Consider the following 14,905-nt stretch of genomic DNA (forward strand, 5'->3'; position numbering starts at 1 on the left):
ACAAAGACAGAAAGGAATCCTGTAGCATTTTAACTGAGAAAAAAATCTAGGACAATCTTTTGTGGATGTCAGCCAACTCCACTGGATGCATTTTGGGATGTAGAGATATGTTACACTAACGATTTTCACTAGGAGTGGCAACAAATCTTAGTTTCTGGTACAATCAATCAATCGCTTTATACCCCGCCTTTTCCCCAAGACTGGGACTGGAGGGAGATTTTTCACCGAAACAGAAAAAATAGGTTAAATCTAATCATTAGTCCTAAACCTATAGAATCAATGAGAATTTCTTAAACACCGACTTAAGTCCCACTGATTCAATGAATTAAGAACTGGATTCTAGACATGTACTCTATTCTTTCTGTGTCCGTTTGACAAAGGATTATATTAACTGACTAGCTTTGTTTTCCCTCCATGAATTTTACTTAGGCAATACATTTCAGTATTTGAGCTGTTTTTCCACATTTCAATGCTGCTTTCCAAACAAATACTGAGACTTTTAAAAATACACTTTTTGATTTTAGATTATTAGAGTGAAAACACACTACACATCTGAGGTCTAAAATGTGTAGAGAATTGCAACCATATACCAGAAAGTTTCAGTAATTCACTAGTTATCACTGCATGTCAATCAAAAGAACTGAGAAATACGTTTAGAGGAAACTGTTTCCAGTAGTCACTACCTCCAAAGAAACTTACTTCCTTTTTCAATCTGTCTGTTTTACGCAGCTCTTGTTTCAAAGTTTCTACCTTTTGAATCACCACTTCCATTTCTTCTTCCTTATCTCTGACTTGACGGGCAAGTTTCTGTTTTTGTGAATGCAAGTCAGTAAGTCGTTCGTTCATTTCGGAGAATTCCTGCATGGCCAATTTCCTCTGGCTATGTGCCTCTTTCAGCTCTTTGGTCTGAGTCTTTAATCTTTCACTAGATTCAAGCAGTTCCTACAGTCGAAAACAAAAGATGATATATCTTTATATTTTAGATTTATGCAACTCAGTGGTTATTCAGGTTTTCTATTTATGTGAACAAATATTAATGCCTACTCCCCACCTTCAAAAAAGGCATCCTGTGCAGAATCTAACACCATTTTTATAAGAAAATAATTTCCTATGGAAAGATTGGAACTTAATAGAATCCATGAATCAAATAGGACTCCTGTCTATTAGTACAATGCCTCAACTTGCAGTTAACCTTTTTTTAAAAATGAATATACATCCATCTTGCCTAATTGAGAGCTGGCAAGGGCTGCCTTTTTTTTTTTTACCAGGGCTCACATTGACCAGGGACCACTCTCCAACATTAGTACCAAAAGGGTTACGAATCCGTTTTTGGTCAACTTTAGATTTTTTGGTTTGGTTATTTGGCATGCTGATTCAGAAAATTGCATTGGATAGACCATTTCAGCTCTAGTTTCTGATACAGAACATATACCATCTAATAGTCGCCATCTGCTTGCCCACAGAAAACTGTATTTCATAATCTAGAGCTGATGTGGTCTATCCAATGCAATGGTCAGTTCTGCGGAAATGAGTGGAAATAAAATAAAAAATAAATAAATAAAAAGGAAGGAGGTTCGTGGATCAGATTTTAGTTCTTGTGGCCCACTGCTATAGAAAATAGAGTTTGTTTCCAGGAACAGTCATCAATCTTTGTTACAGAACTGACACATGTAAAGAACTGGCCAAACATATTCAGAATCTTCTCAACCCTGAAGGGCCATACATGTTAGGTTAGTAGTAAACCTTCAGATAATTTAAAAATATTTTTGTAACCCTGCCAATAACATTAAGCCATTTCGCCATTCCTGAAGTCATCCAGAATTGGCAGCTAAGGTGACAGAAAAGTCCACAAGAGCTGCCAAGAACCCCCTTGGATCCATCAATATCCTGAAGCAGATTGTCCCAGTTGGTCTACTACCGTCACAAAGGTTCTTAATCCCTAACTAAGTAATGATATGTTCATGACGTTCAAACTACAGCAAGTTGCTAGTTATTACTTACATCTAGTCTTCTAAGAAGATTCAAATTAGTTATAAGTTACTTTAAAGGTTACTATAATTGACTTTCATAGCATTTCCCACCACCAATTACCTCTTCTTTTCATTGGGTTTTTAAAGAGGCATATTCACTTTAGGATATCCTCTATGTTGTTACTATATTGAGATTTTTCTATTATTTAATTATTCTAAAATGTCTGCTCTATACTGAAAAACGTTGGCTTTATCCAAAATGTTTTCTATGTGGGGATCAAGGATTGTCATGGAAGAGTACACACAGAAATGAGTCATATCACATTTGACTATGCTTGTTTACAATGTTTATCAAAATAGTTGTTTCAGAAAATATATACAGAATGTAGATAAGCTAATATACACCCTTCTCTCCCCCCCCCCCCAACCTCTGTAACTGTTAAGAACATTATTTTTACCTTATTAAGATCATCCCTTTCTTGCTTTAGTGCTTTGATTTGCTTCTCAAAATGTTTGATTTGCCTTGCAGCATCTTCCAATTCTCGTCTTGTAGAACTGGCTTCTTCAAGTTGTTGCTCTAGTTGTCCAGAATCTACGAAAAAAACAGTGATAAACAACATATGACAAAATATAGTTCTCATTGCTGAATGTTGTACAATAGTGATTAGCTATGTAAGATAAATCAATGCCTCTGAAGACTGCTGGTCAAAATTCTATTTGCAAACTCCAAAACAAAAGGTGTATTGTGTATCACATGCTGATTGTGATAAGAAAACCTGCTAGCAGTCTATTCTAGTGTACAGTAGCCACCAGCATTCGTGTCTTTCTTGAACTACCCCTTGTATAATACAAGATGTTCCTTAGGGCTATACAGTTTAGTATTTGCTAGGGGAAACAACCAAGGAGAGACCATTATATGATCAATGACACTGCCACCTTGTTGGTTCAGATAGTTGGCTCACCCCTAGATAAATCCTTTGGGTGCCCATGCAGAGTGTATAGGCTGTGATGGTATATAAATTCTAAGAGTTTAATTCCTTGCTGATTATATTTATTGTCCATGCAGATATGTGAAGTTAAAATATATCTTCCAATTCTAGGCCTAAAGGTTGCAAGAGGCCTTCTGAAGCTGCTCCAATCCGGGCGTTAAAGTCCCCACATATAAGAACAAATGCCTTGGGAAATGTCAAGTGTATCTCTTCTAGCAGAAAGATTTAATCCTTCCATATTTTGGAAGTCACTACCGTGTTTCCCCGAAAATAAGACAGTGTCTTATATTAATTTTTGCTCCCAAAGATGCGCTAGGTCTTATTTTCAGGGGATGTCTTATTTTTCCATGAAGAAGAATTCACATTTATTATTGAACAAAAAAATGAACATTTATTATATACTGTACAGTAGTTGTCATCACAAACCATTATAACCAGACAAACTGAATCCTATCAAGTTCTTGTTACTACCATTATTTCCATGCATGGTACATACATTTACTGATCCTGCATGCTCTGGTGTTCTGTTCAGCGGGCATGCTTCCAAACACAAACTTTGCTATGTCTTACTTTTGGGGGAGGCCTTATATTTAGCAATTCAGCAAAACCTCAACTAGGTCTTCAATGGTTATTATGGAATTGTAAATTTTATATACTATCATCTGTTTTAATGGATTTTACTTTTGGTATAAATGTGTATTGGGTGGGATGGGTATTTTTACTTATGTTGCATTTATTTATTTATTTTTATTTACGACATTTATATCCCACCCTTCTCATCCAAAAGGGGACTCAGAGCGGTTTACATGAGTAGCAGTAGTCCATGCCCAAACAATAACAACAATTACAAGCAATTAAACAACGATTTAAAACAACATTAAAACAACATTGTTGTGCACAGATCCAAAGCCAGATAATCAGATAATCATATTCATCAATCCAAAGCCAATTTCAACTCTATTGTACAGATAATTATGCTGTGCCAAATGCACAATTCCAGGGGTTAGCCAGGAGAGACAAGGAACTATTTTTAAACAAGCAATGCATGGAAGTGGAAGAAGACAATAGAATAGGAAGGACAAGAGACCTCTTCCAGAAAATCAGAAACATCGGAGGCAAATTTCAGGCAAAAATGGGCATGATCATAAACAAAGATGGCAAGGACCTAACAGAAGCTGAAGAGATCAAGAAAAGGTGGTGAGAATATACAGAAGATCTGTATAGGAAGGATAATAATATAGAGGCTAGCTTTGATGGTGTGGTGAGTGAATTAGAACCAGACATCCTGAGGATGACGATGGGATTCCAGCTGAGCTGTTTAAAATCTTGAAAGATGATGCTGTCAAGGTGATGCATGCCATATGCCAGCAAATATGGAAAACACAAGAATGGCCATCAGATTGGAAAAAATCAATTTACATCCCCATACCAAAAAAGGGAAATGCTAAAGAATGTTCAAACTTCCATACAGTGGCACTTATTTCACATGCCAGCAAGGTAATGCTCAAGATCCTGCAAGGTGGACTTCAGCAATACATGGAGCGAGAGCTGCCAGATGTCCAAGCTGGGTTTAGAAAAGGCAGAGGAACAAGAGACCAAATTGCCAATATCCGCTGGATAATGGAGGAAGCCAGGGAGTTCCAGAAAAACATCTACTTCTGCTTTATTGACTATTCTAAAGCCTTCGACTGTGTGGACCATAACAAACTGTGGCATGTGCTTGGTGGTATGGGGATACCAAGTCACCTTGTCTGTCTCCTGAGAAATCTGTATAAAGACCAAGTAGCCACAGTAAGAACAGACCACGGAACAACAGACTGGTTCAAAATTGGAGTACGGCAGGGCTGTATACTATCGCCCTACCTATTCAACTTGTACGCAGAACACATCATGCGACGTGCGGGGCTTGACAAATCCAAGGCTGGAGTTAAAATTTCTGGAAGAAACATTAACAACCTTAGGTATGCAGATGATACCACTCTGATGGCTGAAAGTGAGGAGGAGCTGAGAAGCCTTATCACCAAGGTGAAAGAAGAAAGTGCAAAAGCCGGGCTGTAGTTAAACATCAAGAAAACCAAGATCATGGCAACCAGACCAATGGACAACTGGCAAATAGAGTGAGAAAACGTGGAGGCAGTGACAGACTTTATATTTCTAGGTGCAAAGATCACTGCAGATGCAGACTGCAACCAGGAAATCAGAAGACGTCTACTTCTTGGGAGAAGAGCAATGGCCAACCTCGATAAAATAGTGAAAAGCAGAGACATCACACTGGCAACGAAGGTCCGCATAGTGAAAGCAATGATATTCCCCATAGTAACCTATGGCTGTGAGAGCTGGACCATGAGGAAGGCTGAGCGAAGGAAGACAGACGCTTTTGAACTTTGGTGCTGGAGGAAAATCCCGAGAGTGCCTTGGACAGCAAGAAGATCCAACCAGACTATCCTCCAGGAAATAATGCCCGACTGCTCACTGGAGGGAAGGATATTAGAGGCAAAGTTGAAGTATTTTGGCTACATCATGAGAAGACAGGAAAGCTTGGAGAAGATCATGATGCTGGGGAAAATGGAAGAAAAAAGGAAGAGAGGCCAACCAAGGGTGAAATGGATGGACGGTATCCTTGAAGTGACTGGCTCGACCTTGAAGGAGATGACGGCCGACAGGGAGCTCTGGAGTGGACTGGTCCATGAGGTCACAAAGAGTCGAAAACGACTGAACTAGTAAAGAAGAAGAAGAAGCCAAATGCTTGCTCACAAGGCCAAGTTTTCACTTGTTTATGAAATGACAGGAGGGAAAGGGCCAATCTAATCTCACTGGGGGGGGGGGGGGGCGAATTCCATAGCCTAGGTGCTACTACTGAGAAGGCCCTATCTCTTGTCCCTACCAGTCGCACCTACGAAGGTGATGGTTCTGAGAGCAGGGCTTCCTCAGAAGATCTTAACCTCCATTATCATCATCATCATCATTTAATTACTTATTAATCGCCCTCCATCCACAATGCTCTAGGCGATTTACAAGAAAAAATTGTAAAGGATAAAAATACATACATAAAAATATTAATAAAATTAAAATAGATTAAAAGCTCTAGTAAAGAGCCAGGTCTTGAGTGCTAGGGTAAAAGGCCCTAACTCACGCATGGCTCTCATATAGGGCGGCAAGGCATTCCATAAGGCAGGGGCAGAAATAGAAAAAGCTCTGCGCCTGGTCCTTTCCAAGTGCACTTCTCTAGGACCCGGTACATAAAGTAAGTCTCATTGGGATGGTTGTTGCGACCTCCGATGATGGGAGAAGGAGAGACGGTCCCTAAGGTATGATGGGCCCTGGCCGTAAAGAGTTTTAAAGGTCAGAACTAGCATCTTATATAGACCACGGTAATCAGTTGGAAGCCAATGCAGATGCTGCAGCACTGGTGTTATGTGGCATTTCATGGGTGTTCTTGTGAGTAGCCTGGCTGCCACATTCTGAACAATACGGAGCTTTCGGGTCGTGGACATCGGAAGGCCAACATACAGGGCGTTGCAATAGTCCAGCCTAGACGTGACCGTGGCATGGATGACTGTTGCCAGCACCTCATCAGATAGATAGGGTGCCAGTTGCCTCGCTTGTTGTAGGTGGAAAAAGGCCTGTTTGCTGGCAGCAGCGACCTGAGCTTCCATTGTCAGCTGCGAATCTAAAACGACACCCAGGCTCTTAACGGTAGGCAAAGGAGATAGGGCAGCACCATCGAAGGTGGGTAGCAAATGGGTCAGACCAGTCGAGCGGCCATGCCAAAGAATCTCAGTCTTCGCCGGGTTCACCTTCAGTCTACTAGCACGTAGCCAGTTCGACAGAGCCTCCAGACATAAAGTGAAATTGTCTGGTATTGACGTTGCTCCAGGCTCCAAGCGCAGAAGGAGTTGGGTGTCGTCTGCATATTGATAGCAGTCTAGGCCGAAACTCCGAACCAAACTAGCAAGGGGTCTAACATAGATGTTGAAGAGAAGAGGGGAGAGAATTGCACCACATAGGAGGGGAGATCTGTCAGAGACTTGATCCATATACTCTACGCATTGGCTCCGGTTATGGTTCATACTGTTGCAGTTGAGCCAGTACGCAATGTTGCAAGTAGTAGTAACGGTACCAGTAGGAGAACAAGGGGTAATCGCGAGCAGGTGTCAGATGAGGAACAGCAAAGGGAATGGATCCGGGATATACTTATGGTGCCTACTGATGAGGATACATTCGAAGGGTTTTCAAGTGGCGAGGAGTCGATGAGTGTGGAAGGAAATGTGGATAGGAATAGAGGCACAAAGAAGGTTACTCGGGAGCAGGAATCGGATGAAGAACTGGCGAGGAAGAAGATCCAGGATATATTCACTGCTCCCACAGATGATGAATCATTCATGGGTTTATCTGGGAGTGATGGGTCTGAGAGTGATGAGGATGGGGAAAACACAATGGATTGGACTAAGGTACAAGAGATTAGGAATATATGTGCAGAACCTACTTCTAGCAACACGTTTGTGGGGTTTTTGGGACATGAGGATTGGCAAACAGGAGATACATCTGAGTCATGGGGAAACCTAAGTCTTGACAGGAGATGGAGGAACTGGAGAAATGGAAATAGGGGTCCAAGGACAGCTGCTAGAGATGATGATGGGGTGGAGGCCAGCTCATCATCGGATAATGATGTGTAAGTTAAAAGTAGGCTCTGAAGTGTCGTATCGTGTGTGTTTTGTCACTGCCTGTTCTCGTGTTGGGTTTTGGGTTCGGGTTATGCAGCTTGGAGTTCTGTTACCTGGGAATCCTCGATGTTTGGACTGGCTTATCGTGAGTGTGGCTTTCTCCCTTCCTGGACCCTTGGATTGATTTTGGCTAGAGACACTGAAGTTAAGTGTCTCTGAGTGCATTTATGTTGCTTTATAATAAACCTTTTGTTGGACTAAAAGCGTGTGTGGCTCTTTAAGGCCTCTGTGTCTCAACACATACAGCATTAAATTTTGCTGATTTTGTTATTCACTGCCCTGAGTCCCTTTGAGGAGTTAGGACGGTATATAAATAAAGTATTATTATTATTATTATTATTATTATTATTTTGCTTAAATTGCAAAGATTTTCCTTTTAGGAATCTGGTACTCAATTTATACAAAGAGTGCCCCAACTTCACCTGTTCTGGAAATGCCTGACCTCACTATGGCAACACATGATTTAGTTACATTTCCAATGGATTACATTAGACGAATCTATTCTATGAGGGATCCATTCTAGGATACTTCCTGTGATACGACTTCCATGCATAATTTGGAACCCAATTTTTCTCACATGAAATTAACAATGTCTTGGATTTCTGGACAAGACATACCACTGAATCACCCTGGAGGATATATCAAGGCGTAGAGATATTTCTCCCCAGGCCACCAGCACTATTCTATGGTCAAATTGTGGAGGAACATCTCCTACAAGTTGACCATAGAACTGCTCTGAAGACTCAGAGAGAAGAATTCCTTTGGCATTGCCAGGTCCCCTGTACTATAACATGCTCTATTTAATGGCCTGATTGAGTGTACTCTTTTTCTCATAGACGCGTGGAGCTGGCTTTCAAAAGTGCTCCGAAACTTCAATAGGATCAAACAGTGACAGTCAAATTAATAGGAACTGGTTTGAGGATGCAAACAACAACTACTTTGTTTCTGGACACAATTAAAAGAGTTTATTATGGCCTATAAAGCCCTATACTGCTTGGGCGCAAAATATCTGATGGATCATATTTTCTAAATGAACTATCTGAGCTCTAAGATTCAGATCTACAATCTTACTGGGTCCCCCTGGGGGAAAAGAGCGGTGTATATAAAGTAAGTAAGTAAATAAATAAATAAATCTGATTGTTGACATGGAAGAGGGGCTTCTTGGTGACTGTTTTCAGGCTTTGTAGTTATGTCAGGCTGGGATAGCTCTCTCCTTACTGTCCTTTTGTTATCAAGTGAAAATTTTCTATTCTGAAAAAATTAATTTTGAATTGATTTGATTCAAATGGTTTGAATGCTATGATCAATTTAAATCAATTTTAACAATAAATATACAGTATGCCTTAGTTTATGTATTTGCTTTAATTTTTAACTTCCTTTGAGTCCTAGTATCAGGAAAAAGACAACATAAATGAAAATGCAACTGATGTTAGTTACATTTACTTTAATGAAAAATAGATAGCGTTTTCTAAATTAAAACAAATGTTAGTAGCCTAAATATACATATATGAAGCATCTTAAAATCTTGTTTTAGTTAAAGAATTCCAAATTACAAACATATTGAACAAACAAATTCTCAGGGTGGTCCGCGAGAAGACCTTACATTTATATGTTTATTATTTATTTATTTATTTATTTACAGCATTTATATTCCGCCCTTCTCACCCCGAAGGGGACTCAGGGCGGATCACATTACACATATAGGCAAACATTCAATGCCTTTTAACATAGAACAAAGACAAGACAAACATAGCTCCGAGCGGGCCTCGAACTTATGACCTCCTGGTCAGTGATTCATTGCAGTTAATTGCAACTGGTTTGCTCTCCCGTCTGCGCCACAGCCCCGGGCTGGTTTAAACCCTAACTGGTTTAAACTGTTATGTATATATAAACTGTTATGTATATTCATATCATGATCTGATCACCATGCTCAATATATCCCATATGCATGGGGGTATTGGGATAACAATACAAAAGTTTTGCTCTCTCACTCATACTTAGCCCACCCCAAATCAACCCCCCCCCCCCCCCGAATCAAATCCTGGCTACGGACAAGAGGCAAAAATGTGTGTTTTTTTAAATTAGGCTGTAGGGTGTTTGTTTTTTAAGATGAAAAATTACTCAAAAGGACATATGGTAGCCTTCTGTATCAGAAAGGATTGATGTAACAGCTTTAAAATTCAATATCAAAACAAAATGCCAACCAGCCCAGTGGCCAGTATCCTGTGCTATCACTGCGTGGAAACAGCTGCCATAACCCAGATGGGAGGGACTCAATCCTCTTAGCCCTGCCACTCTTCTCCAGTCTAAAAACCAACTAGGAAGGGCTGAGAAACTCATCACCGAAAGATGCAGGGGAAGAATAAAAAAAACCCTGAGGGCAATAATATAGTTGGTGGTGTTAAATATATTCTCCAAAATATACTCTGTTTTATTTTAACTGGTTTTGAGAAGAAGAACAGGAAAGCATGCCCAGTCCATGCAGCCACAAGAAACAAGCCAAAAACAGAATACAGTACAAAGCCAGAAATAAGCATGCTATTTGCAGCCACCACTAAGAAAACAGAAACAATGGACTAGTCAAAACCACAATGACATCCTATGATCATATGCCTTATGTCCCACTGATTTCAACAGAACACCAAGTAAATGCAATTCTTATCATGAGTTTAGATGATAAAAAGTCCCTTTAATTGTTTATACACTGACTTTTCTCTTTAACGAGTTGTCACTATTTACCATCATGACATGTAAACATGGCATGGAATTGTATGACATGTCAGTTTAAGTTGATTGTTATTTCCTATATGCTACAATATAAAAAGGCAAAAAGCAAGAATTTTTTTCAGTCCTTGCACTTCAGAATGTAGGAAAGCCTTTAATCATAAGTAATATAATAATAATAATAATAAAAACTTTATTTATACCCCGCCACCATCTCCCCAACGGGGACTCGGGGCGGCTTACATGGGGCCATGCCCAAAACAATACAATATAAACAGCATATAAAAGAACAGCACAACACAATATAAAAAGCAATACAGTAAATAATATCCATTACAAAATAAAACAAGGAGACAATAAAAACAAGGGCAGACCACATGAACATTAAGTTAAAACTCGGGGTGAGAAAGACATAAAAATAAAAACCACAGCGAACAGGGTCATAAGGGAGTGGGGTATTCTGGAGGATAGATATTAGGGGGAGCAACGGAAAAGAAATATAAAATGGTTACTCTCCAAAAGCACAGCGAAAGAGCCATGTTTTCAAGTCTTTCTTGAAGGCTGCTAGTGTGGGGGCTTGCCTAATCTCGGCGGGCAGAGAGTTCCATAATCGGGGGGCCACAGCAGAAAAGGCCCCCACAGCAGAAAAGTAATGATGTATGGTTTAGCAAGTTAAGCAGTAGGATGCTCTGTACATTTTTGTATGTTATGTTAAAAACAAAACCAGAAAAGGTATCATGCATTATTTAAGAGTTGGCAGGCAATTTCATGTTGCTCATGCTCATATTCTATTCAGATGGCTTTATTTATTTCTTATGTTAACACCCTATGTGTTTGTATGTCCTACTTAGTTTATTATACCAGTAACTACAGTAGGAACATATTTCTGGAAGATTTATTTCTTTAAACAAAGTGTTAATTACTTGCAAAGCAAACAAAAATTTGAAGTATCTTAGCTATGTTACAACTTAGAGCAGGGGTCCCCAAACTAAGGCCCGGGGGCCGGATGCGGCCCTCCGAGGTCATTTACCTGGCCCCCGCCCTCAGTTTTATAATATCATATATTGTATATGCATATAATATTGATAATAATATTATAATGTAATACAATATAACACTAATAATAATACCATATAATAATATTGATTATATATTCTATATTACATATAATATTGATAATAATATTACAGTATAGTGGTATAGTTCAATATAGTAATATATAATGCTAATATTGTGCTATGCTAATAATATAATATATTGTATGTACATATAATTTGTAAGCCATTCTGAGTCCCCTTTAGGGTGAGAAGGGTGTGATACAAATGTAGTAAATAAATGCAGTAAATAAATAAATAATAAATTTTAGACTTAGGCTCACCCAAAGTCTGAAATGACTTGAAGGCACACAACAACAACAACCCTAATTAACTTGACTATCTCATTGGCCAGAAGCAGGACCACACTTCCCATTGAAATCCTGATAAATGTATGTTGGTTAAAATTGTTTTTATTTTTAAATATTGTATTGTTCTTTTGTTGTTGTTGTTGTTGTTGTTTTTGCACTACAAATAAGACATATGTAGTGTGCATCGGAATTTGTTTGTATTTTTTTTCAAATGATAATCCGGCCCCTCAACAGTCAGAAGGATTGTGGACCGGCCCTCGGCTTAAAAAGTTTGAGGACCCCTGACTTAGAGGTTGTACAGGCACATTATAGGATTTTTTTTTCCCTTGACCACTTCCCAATTGTTTACACTTGGTTTATTCTGCCAGCCGAAGTAGCTAAAGTACCAATCACCAAGAAGAAGAAGAAGCAGCTCAATGTTACTTTTGAACTGGGGCTTCTAGTTTCTGAGATCTCTAAGAGGTTAGAGTCTGAGTTGTTGCTAGCTAGCTTCCCTTTTTTGGTCTGATTCAAAGCAATAAACAAAAAGCAGTGGCTCAGAAGTGACAGCAGATATTTCTTCCCTGATGAAGAAAACAAAGGGAAATAATTGGCCAAATCAACAATAGAGCCTACTCTAGTTGCAAGTAGCCATACGGGATAAGATCTTGAAAACATCATTACAAATGACTATAACTGAAAAGGTAAAACACACTTGTTTTTCTGAGGCTTTTGAAACACCTTCCTTAAAGAAAATCTTTAATGTACCCTTTAAATGAGAAATGAAAAGCACACATTGATAGTGTTTAAAGATGATTCCAATCCAAAACCAAAGACTGCTCTTTAAGTTATACAGGTTTTCAGACCATCATGTAATTATAATTATTTTAATATTCTGTAAGACCAGCTATCTGAAAAACATTGTTTTACTCATCAGCAGATATCAGCAGCAATGCATAAAATTCTCAACTCTTGGTTTTAAAAGTTTAGAAATGTTAAATGACAGCCTTGATTCAATGCCAAGAATTATTAATTCTCCTGAAATCACCAGCACAAGCAATGTGTTTGCTGCTAAAGAGAGCCAAAGTAAATCTCTTCTTCACATGTGAATTACTTTGTTCTTATGTCTCCTGTTTCCCATACATTTTTCCACTATATTAAAGATTCCTCAAACATTTCTTCTGTGTAACTTAGATAACAAAATATTATGGCTTGACCTCAAAACGTAAAGCATGTGCTAGGCTATTATTTCTTGGAACAAATGGGGGGGGGGGGGGGCTTATTAAGACTCCATTGAGAAGAACTCAAAATGATAGATGGAATCGTCCATGTGAATTATTTTGGTCTCCAGCTGACCAAGTGTAAAATGAAATTGCTTCCAAATTGCCCTCTGGTGGTGACTATGGGCAATGTTGCCATAATATGGATCCCAAAGGCTATTTTAGGCCCAATAAATACTTAATTAAAAAAAAAAACAGAGCAACTTCCTAGTTTCCTATTTTGAAAAAAAAATATCTCCATGGCCTAAAAGGACCTGAAAGGAAGCTGAAACCATGGCAAAATTCCCCTCTCAGCCACCAGATGGTGTAGGGGGCAAACATTAGAGGGTTTTTTTTTTTTAGTGGAAGTTCACTCGCAAGGCCTCCTAAGGCAGTGGTTCTCAACCTGTGGGTCCCCAGATGTTTTGGTCTTCAACTCCCAGAAATCCTAACAGTTGGTAAATTGGCTGGGATTTCTGGGAATTGTAGACCAAAACACTAGGTGACGCACAGGTTGAAAATCACTGTCCTAGGGGTTACTGTGGCTCCACCTACAGCTACCCACTCCTGCTATAAAGCAATGATGTTCAAATTGTACCACTCCATAAGTTATCAATCCCTACCAAACACAGGGTCTAGGTTCATGTTAGGATCACTGAACCAATTATGAAATCCAAGGGAGTTCTCCTGTTCCAATAAATGCCTAACTATTTCAGGGCCTCACAAAAGTGGAATGTGAAAACAGAATGCAATGGCAGAAAAGACCCTGAAAAAAAGATGGAACAAATTTGGTTGTATAACACGTTTCTTGGATCGGGCCTGAGAAAGGTTCACAACAGGAATTCCTCCAAATGCTGTGGATTCAGAAAGGACTCCCTAGGGAGCTAAATTGTGCTTGGCACCATTGTGACCACCCTAAATGTCCTACTTGTTTGCTCTAAAATCAGCCAGAACAATGGTGCACCAAAGCAGGGAAGAGGTGGGAAAGGAGGAAATCCCCCCCCCCCTTTCTTCATCTTCATCTTTCTGGAGAATGCAGGATGGTAGCTAGGAAAGTGGTGGCTGGTTCTGGTTGGGAATAAATCCAACTGGTTCAATGTCTGGGATACTCCACATTCTAAGCCAGAATTCTGAGTATCCTTCGACATTTAGTAATGTGGGACAAGTTCACACTAAGTGGCCTTGTTCCATGTTACTATAGATTAATCCCGTGCAGTGTATAGTCAGCATGGGAATAACCTAAATCTACAACAACCTAAGTGGTCAGTGTAAATGGGACTTTCAGTTGTATAAAAAGAGAGCCAAAAACACGGCTAAAGTGACCCATCAGCTTTATTTATTTAAGGGAAAATCTGACATGTTTTTGTAGGGGGGAATCCAGCCATCAGAGGTCTCCAATATGTCCCCCAAACCAATAGTGTCCTCTTGATTTCAGCTTTTATTGTTGGGTATGTACAAAAACTTACATCAGATTGTGGACTGTTCCATGCAACAAATCTGGGACACCTTGACTATTCAGTAAAGTGTTTCCATTTACAGTTGTTTTGGATGGAAAATACATTCTTATACAAGAGTAGTCCCAGAAAAACAACTATACTTTAAGGATTTTTAATAAGTGATCTTATCTTTCAATGTAATTCCAGCTCTGCAGCCAAACCACAGGCTCTGTGTAAAATTCCAATAATAGTATGCATTTAGTTGACATGCTGCATATTTAAAACTTTGTTTCCAGCAAGTATGTATGTCTACAATCAGATTTTGATTGCAACTTCATTATGCCTGAAATATTAACTCAAATGATAGAGTACAAGTTCCAAAGACAACAGCTGATATGATGACAGGAATGAACAGCTTA

At 39.2% G+C, this 14,905-nt stretch overlaps 1 protein-coding gene across 14 annotated transcripts in view; it reads right to left on the minus strand.

The window, feature by feature from the left end:
* Window positions 1-14,905, minus strand: part of cdc42bpa (CDC42 binding protein kinase alpha) — a 174,841-nt gene that overhangs the window by 65,830 nt on the left and 94,106 nt on the right. For all 14 annotated transcript variants that reach the window (XM_062972916.1, XM_062972902.1, XM_016990695.2 and 11 more), the window contains exons 12-13: window positions 2,429-2,562; window positions 700-942 (exon numbers count right to left, since the gene is read on the minus strand). In XM_062972916.1, coding sequence (XP_062828986.1) covers window positions 700-942; window positions 2,429-2,562 — 377 coding nt within the window. The remainder of the gene's footprint in view (window positions 1-699; window positions 943-2,428; window positions 2,563-14,905) is intronic.

The sequence above is a fragment of the Anolis carolinensis genome, chromosome 1, assembly GCF_035594765.1.
Source record: "Anolis carolinensis isolate JA03-04 chromosome 1, rAnoCar3.1.pri, whole genome shotgun sequence".
Taxonomy (NCBI): domain Eukaryota; kingdom Metazoa; phylum Chordata; class Lepidosauria; order Squamata; family Dactyloidae; genus Anolis; species Anolis carolinensis.